This window comes from Haliotis rufescens, unplaced genomic scaffold (genome assembly GCF_023055435.1).
Source record: "Haliotis rufescens isolate VD_foot unplaced genomic scaffold, xgHalRufe1.0.p SCAF_23, whole genome shotgun sequence".
NCBI lineage: Eukaryota > Metazoa > Mollusca > Gastropoda > Lepetellida > Haliotidae > Haliotis > Haliotis rufescens.
This window is the reverse complement of record NW_025963924.1, coordinates 6,664,425-6,672,666: the sequence shown is the minus strand read 5'-3', so window position 1 is coordinate 6,672,666 and position 8,242 is coordinate 6,664,425. Positions and strand designations below refer to the sequence as shown.

At 40.1% G+C, this 8,242-nt stretch overlaps 1 protein-coding gene across 1 annotated transcript; it reads right to left on the bottom strand.

The window, feature by feature from the left end:
- Positions 1 to 23: 23 nt before the first annotated feature.
- LOC124146519 (caltractin-like) lies at positions 24 to 7,807 on the bottom strand. Its single transcript, XM_048401821.1, has 5 exons — positions 7,784 to 7,807; positions 3,926 to 4,071; positions 3,015 to 3,122; positions 1,546 to 1,649; positions 24 to 900 (listed from the first exon to the last, which is right to left on the bottom strand). The coding sequence occupies exons 1-5, from the start codon at positions 7,805 to 7,807 to the stop codon at positions 728 to 730; spliced, it is 555 nt and encodes a 184-aa protein (XP_048257778.1). The 3' UTR covers positions 24 to 727.
- Positions 7,808 to 8,242: the final 435 nt, after the last annotated feature.

The following is an 8,242-nucleotide window of genomic DNA, read 5'->3' as shown; positions in this document are numbered from 1 at the left end:
TAAAAAAAGTCAGGTAGAGTGAATATGGGCCAATGTTTATTTACATAGCATGGAAATGTTGGATATACACACGACAGTAGCAAGAGAAAAGTAATATTGCATGAACTGGAAGATCATCGACTATTAAGGCTGGGGATCTTCTAAAGTCTAATATCTCTTGACTTAGACGTGAAAGGAGGCACCTCTTCAAGAGACCCGTTCCACTAAACGATCTTAACACTATGCCTACTGTCAGTCCCATCCCACAACATTCTTTTAGATCAGTGATACTCTTTGAGCTAAGATCGCTTTGTGCAACTAGGGCCTTGTCTTCATAAACTCCAACCTCCCAACATACGCATACAAAACTCAACTCCTGCCAGTGTCATAAGCAGGCGCTCGTACCTCGACACCATGTTAGTGAGGTAGAGTGACAATGTCGGCGCTGTAGGGGAGCTTGTATCCAGTCGTGCTCCTAACAACCGCTGGCGTACTAAGCTCCCTGCACTGTTCGAGACTACACTCTGCTTCGCGCTGCTGGAGACATTTGTACATCTGGTGTCAACCTTGGAGATACATGGGGCATCTGTGAGGTCATGATACGCAGATGATCTGCAGGGTCAAGGTCATAAGGGAGGTAATGTGATACACAGGTCAGGTGTGTTCTTGAATCACAGGCGATACACCAGTTTTGGGGTCGAGATACACATTATGGTCATCGGTGTCATGTAAGGTCATGAGGTCAAGGTCAGAAAAGGTTGGTCTGGAGCATGATCCTGGTGAACTCTTCTTTGTCTATAACGCCGTCTCCATTGACATCGGCCTCCTCGATCATCTCCTGCAGCTCCTTCTGGGTGAACTTGATGCCCACGTCTCGACACGCCTGCCGCAGATTGTCCTGGGAGATAGCACCCGACCCATCTGTAACACAGAGTGGGGACACGTAAAATTAGGGAGCAACTATTTGATTTCAAAGGGGTGGGGGGTCGAAGGTCGGGATTCTTTAAACCCCTGTTTTACTGAAAATATTAATTACAGATGCCTCGCATTGTAGGCGAAAAAGGTTGTCTTGCAGACAAGTATTAAAAAATACAGTTTATTATTTTTATTCATTTCAAAAAGGCATTTCTTAAAAATGCTGATCTCAACCACATCCCCATCCCAAACTATTGTATGCTTCACAAATGTGAATGGTATCCTATCCTAACTATCTTTTATGGAAACATGAAACTAGCAACTGTGTGATGAATGTATGCAAAATGTTTTTTACTAACAAAACACGCCTTAAATCAAATCAATTCATTTAACACAGTTGTTGCAACATATATCAAATACCAAAATACCACCCTAAGGCATAATGTATGATATTACGTGCGCATCACCGATCAACTTCCCTAGGCAAATCTGTATTTGAAACCTCACGTCAACGTGGAGCAGTTTTCTCTTACGCAAATAATACAACACAGATTACATGAAAACAGATGTGTGGAAAGCCCGTGTCGGAAGATATGACATCGCTGTGCAATCCACACAAACGAGGCATAACCGTATATATCGACTACTCGCCTGTGTCGAACATGTTGAAGCCCTTCAGTATTTCCTCATACACATCTCGGTTGTCTCCCTGCCGGTCTATCACTGTCTCCAGGAACTCGTTGAAGTCAATCTTCCTGGATACCCAGCATACATTGTCAGTACAAGATACAATAGTGTATACATGACACGCAAAGCAGCTGGGGTGACCATATCTCCGTGCTGCTCCCTATAAACCATTTTGATATTGACTTGTCGGTACCAGCGAGCGGGGGCGGTCGGGTAGCCTAGTGGTTAAAGCGTTCGCTCGTCACACCGAAGACCCGGGTTCGATTCCCGACATGGGTACAATGTGTGAAGCCCATTTCTTGTGTCCCCTGCCGTGATATTGCTGGAATATTGCTAAAAGCGGCGTAAAACCATACTCACTCACTCACTCACTTATGTGTTTTAAGCAGCACTCAGCAACATTCTAGCTATATGACGACCGTCATTAAATAATCGAGTCTGGACCAGATAATCCAGTGAGTGACATCATGCATATGAGCATCGATCTACACAGCTGGGATACGATGAAATGCATCAACCAAGTCAGCGAGCCTGACCACCCGATCCCGTTAGTCGCCTCTTACGGCAAGCATGCCCATTTCTTTTGTCCCCCGCCGTGATATTGCTGGAATATTGCTAAAAGCGGCGTAAAACCATACTCACTCACACTCGGTACCAGCGACAGTCAGAGCCGTTTATAGGGAGCAGCACACAGATCCGGTTACCTCAGTAATGGCGATGAACAAGCACTGTACTAACATTTCCACAAGTTTAAATCCCAAGTTTAAATATAAAATCGATGAAACTGATTAGGTGAGGAGAAATGGGGTTTAACGTAGCGTTAAACTATTTGTCTTCCAAGTTCTCTTCTGTCCATATTACTACTGGCGTCCATAGATGGCCTGTACAATCAGCACTAATGGACGAACCTACCCAACCTGCCCCTCGGAATGACTTAGAATTTAGCAATTACTATGACACATCATTCGTGACCAACTCGTGTTATTCCGGGACAAGCCGAATAGCGACTCGTGTCCCTCTCATGACCATTTCTGCGACCGGGTTCCGTCTTAGCGCAAACGGGCATACCTAAAAGAATTGTCAACTCGTTGCGTCATGGTTCACATATATTTCCCCATATATTATATATATTTCAGTTGCAATTCAAAGCACATCGGGACATGCGGAATAATACAGTTTGATTAAGCGCATTTAAATGTGCCTTGGGTATATTTTTAAATGCAAGACATGTAAAATCAAAAAATGATTTCTGAGGGCTTCTTTGACGAAGAACTTGAAATCATACGCGCATTCTGATTGGTTTGCAATATTATCACACATAGCATTCATCGATAGGGGGGACGAGTCCTCTTGCAGGTTACGAAAAGGGGCTAGTGGCGACGAATGTATGACACATGTGACAAAACTCACATGGTACATGTGACAAAACTCACGCTCTTCCTTTCAGACTGACGTCCATGATCATTCTCCTCGCCTCATCTCGCGAGATTTTGAATCGAAGGACACGCATAGCCTTCTTCAGTTCTAGAGGGCCGATAAACCTGTACAGACAAAACCACGTCATCATATGGTAGTGCGTATTCATCACCGATTGATATATGGCAAGAACATATACACTATTATGTTACCCACACTGACATAGTTGATTAAACCCCCTGTGGTAGCATTATATCTCAGAAACACTGTCATAAATGTTCATGAATACGGGCTGATCGCCTCATTGGTTTGTTGTTTGTTGGTTAACGCGGCACGCAGCAATATTCCAGCTATATGACGGCGGTCTGTAAAATAATCGAGTCTGGACCAGACAATCCAGTGATTGACATCATGAGCATCGATCCACACAATTGGAATCGATGACATGCATCAACCAAGTCAGCGAGCCTGACCACCCGATCCCGTTAGTCGCCTTTTACGACAAGCATAGTCGCCTTTTAAGGCAAGTATGGGTTGCTGAAGACCTATTCTACCCCGGAATGTTCACGGGTCTCGCCACATTGGTCAGTGTTTCAGTTATATAACACGCTCATCTTCATGTGGGCAAAAGTTCCAAATAGGCGTGGTGAGATGGGGTTAAGATCGCATTTGATATTAGTGCACTTATACGGCGACATGAGTTTCGGATCATGGGTTCGAATCCCAGATTTGTCCTGATTATGTTTCTAGGTTTGTCAGCACCATACCCGATCCGTGCTCGTGGGTTTCACCAAAGCGGTAAACGTCTGAAACCTGCATCACTTCGGTCTTTCGTCGGGCTTTTTAACAACATGACAACGTGATATAACTTGAATACTGTTCAAACCAAACTCGCTCATATGGAATCAGGATGTGAATTGGGCCTTACCCGGTGCTGCTGGCGTCGAATATTTCAAAGACGACTCTGAGGTCCCTGACCTCCTGTGATGTCAATTGTTCGAGGACTCGACTCGACACCTTGATCCCATGAATCTCCTTTTCGTCCACCGGATGTGACGTCAGCAGCTTGATCAGCTGAAAAGTGGTATGTTGTCAGTAATACAATCATATTCATCCTGTACGATGTGTTATAAATACAATTCAAAAGAATTGTTTGAGAAATCTTTTGGTTGGTATGTTTATCACCCTCATGATCCGCTTCACAAAGAACGGACGGTCGGAAGAAATTTTCAAACAATAGGAAAAGAATATAATGAATTTTGTTGAGTACACAACTGACAAGATGTTCGTTGTTTTAGACTTGTGAAAAAAGGGGCACAGTGTGTTTGGTAGTTTGCTACATTAGAAGTGTAAGACAAAGGGTGCTTTGTATAGTCAATACGATACCCAGAGTTACTTCCCTTAGTTGTCAATCCTTATCAAAAACAGCAGGGCGGATGTTTTTAATGAAACATGAAATTCTATTTTAAAAATTTGGCAGGACGGGATGTAACACAGTAGCGAATCCAGGAGGCGGCTGATGACATTTTGTATGCCTTTTTTCTACCATGATAACATGTTATTTTGGTTGTTATAATATCATTATGAACAAATGGCCAAGTGGATCCCCACTAGTTGCATACCATTTATTTGTTTATTGTTGGCTAAACATGATAAACTTATGTGTGCAATTTGGTTGTATTTCTTTTGTATGCCTGTTTTGTAGAATCCATATATATCAATTAAATCATTGCAAATAAAATATCAAAATTCATATCTTGTGGATTTCTACTTCCCTTATTATTAAGTTATCTTTAATCAGCCATGATCTTGTACCAGAGGGGGGACACGGGTGGCCCAGTCGTCTGAAACCTATGATTGTGGGTTCCAATCCCGGTTCGCCCCAATTATGTTTCTAGGTTTGTCAGCACCATACCGTGCTTGTGGGTTTCACCGAAGTGGTAAATGTCTGAGACCTGCATCACATCGGGCTTTCCTCCCACATTAAGCTGACACGCCATGATATAACTGGAATACTGTTAAAGTTCTTCCACCCTAGACCATGTATTTACACTTTATGCACTTATTCAAAAAACCTTGTCACAGCGTAAGCATAAACTGTATGTAGCATTTGTAGATTTTAAAAAGGCTTTTGATTCTGTCAATCGCTTCAAGCTATGGACATGTCTACGAAAAGCTGGTTTACGTGGGAAAATGTTTACTATTCTAAAATCAATGTATTCTAATGTGAGATCATGTGTTCGTTGTGGGGATAGTTTAACAGATTTCTTTGATTGTCCTTTGGGCCTAAGACAAGGCTGTATTTTGAGTCCGATCTTATTTTCATTTTTCATTAATGAATTATATTACGAAATAGCTGCCAGTGGTAAACATGGTATCCAAATGTTCCCAGATTTGATAGAAATATTAATGCTACTTTTCGCAGATGATGTCATTCTAGTGTCAGATACTGTTGTTGGTCTTCAAAGGCAATTAAATATTTTAAGTACATACACGAAAGAATGGAAATTATCAGTAAATTTGGAAAAAACTAAAATTGTGATCTTTGAAAGAGAGATGGTCATTCGATGGTCAGTTAGTCAATATAGTAGATCACTACTCATATTTAGGAATCTGGTTCTCACACACAATGAATTGGAAAATATATGCCCTTGACTTGTCCGTGCGTGCAAAGAAAGCTTTAATAAGTGTAATGTCTATTTCTCATAAAGTGGGATCGATGTCACCTAATATCTTCTTTAAGCTTTTTGCTACCCAGATACAACCAATTTTATGGTATGGTTCTGAAGTATGGGGATTTCAACGTTATGACTGTTTAGAGAAGGTTCACTTATTAGCATGTAAAAAGTTTCTTTGTGTCGGATCCTCTACACCAAATTGCATGGTTTATGGTGAATGTGGTAGATGCCCATTATATATTAACTCTCAGATCAGATGTTTAAAATACTGGTTTAAAATTCTTCATATGCATGAACAACGTCTCCCCAAATTAGCTTATAACATGCTTCTACATTTAGATAACATGGGAAAGAACACTTGGACATCGCATATGAGAAATCTTTTATTTTCGCTTGGTTTTGGTTTTATATGGCTATGTCAGTCAGTTGGAAATGTAAATATGTTTCTTAATGAATTAACAAAATTTAACTCATTTTAACTTAATTCAACGATTTTATAGCGATATTGAAATATTTCGCCAATGGGCGAGAAAAAGGTTTTGCCCATAGGCGAGAATATCTTCCTTTACTTAAAACTCATGATTTTGTTTCGCAAATACATTAAATGTATTCATTGAAGTATCATGACACAAAATTTAATGAAAAAAATTTTTAAAAATTTAAAAAATCTCAATATTTAGACTATGTCGCCCATGGGCCTGCCCATGGGAGAAGTGTTGCCCATGGGCCTGCCCATGGGCGAAGTCTGGCCCATAGGTAGGCCCATGGGCGAGAATATGTTCCTTTACTCAAAACTCATGTTTTTGTTTCGCAAATACATTAAATGTATTTATTCAAGTTTCATGACACAAAATTTAAATCATTTTAACTTAATTCAACGATTTTATAGCGATATTGAAATATTTCGCCCATGGGCGAGAAAAGGGTTTGGCCCATGGGCGAGAATATTTTCCTTTACTTAAAACTTATGTTTTTGTTTCGCAAATACATGCAGGTGTTCTTACTATTTTCATGGCACATAATGTAACTCAATTTTACTCAATTCAGCTATTTTACAGATTTATTGAAATATTTCGCCCATGGGCGTGAAAAGGTTTTGCCTTCGAAATCCTTGATTATTATATCATGCCAGAGTTCTGAAATTCAGTGACAATGTTGCTGAACAGTAGAATCTGATGGACGTATTGTGCAGAACCTGTTTGACACTATGGGTTCCAGGACCACTAACACTCTGAGCTGAAAAAGTTTGGTCCTAACCGCACCCAACATCTTTAATGAACCCGGCCTTATCTCTCAAAACGTTTTGGCAGTTTATCATACGAATTCATGTGCGTGTACTCCAATTCATTGGAGTTATTTTGGAGTTATTGGAGTTATTGCGATTGAGGAAAACGTGAGTGAATATTGTGACACTAAAGCAACTTTTAACTGCATTGTCAATTTTGGTATGAAAATGGTAAAAGTTAAGAAAAACGTAACAGCCTTCTTATGATAATTCTCATATTCTCATTAGTACGTTGTGTCTAATTACAGTGTCGGCCTTATTTACAGGTGATTCTACAATACTTGCTGTCGGTAAATTACAATCTGCCACACCACGCGTGAATAAACAGTTATGCAGGTGTTGATGTGGGCAAATACCTAGCCTGTACATGTATATTTTTGTGGATACATGTATTACATATTTTCGTTGTAGGTGGATATATTAAGCACAAAGACACAAAAAGTTTATGAAAGATGAATTTGTGCCTTGATATATATATTCAACGCGAACGAAGCTTGTATTTTCTCCGCGATCCTGATGTCTATCATCGTTTAATGGGTCATTCATTAAAAGTATGTTGTGAGGCGATATCAAAGGAGCAGCTCAATTTACACAGTGTCGTCCGTTTCGCGTGAACTACCACCCTACCCTGTCAGTAAGAGTTATGTAATCGGTACACAAATGTATTTGGTGCGATGTCAGTGTGGAAGGAGTTTGAATTACGTCAGCCAGTGGCCACAGAAATCCTCAAAGTATAGTACCAATCAACAAGGCTAATGCCGTACTAATAACCTAGTGACTCGCGTAACAAGGGCTGTCAATATGTCTGCTACATCTACCATACCATCATCCCTGCCACAACTGGCATATTAACGGCTTATTCAAAATATTAATTGTAGAAACGTCGTTACCAGACTAACGTACGTCGTATTCAGTCCTCAACTGGATGTTACATTCCTTATATCAGCTAACAACCCTGTTTGTGAAAATATTTACTAGACATAAGATTTAAAGACTAATAAAATCAATTGTAAGACCGCATAGACCATTAAACCGAATAAAATATGTCTTGGTATTATCTCTTGTGTATTAGATGATGGTAATGACCTGAAATGTTATAACGTTAGATTAAGAAGGAGAAACATTAAAGTGTTTTACTATACTTGGAAACATGAGCAATAAGATGTAGCAACATAAACATGCATGGAATAGGGAAAAAGGATGAAAACAAATTGAAAAGGATTTTAATACAAAATTATCGAACTAAATAACTTGCCTGAACAGAAGGAGTACCCAAACTTGT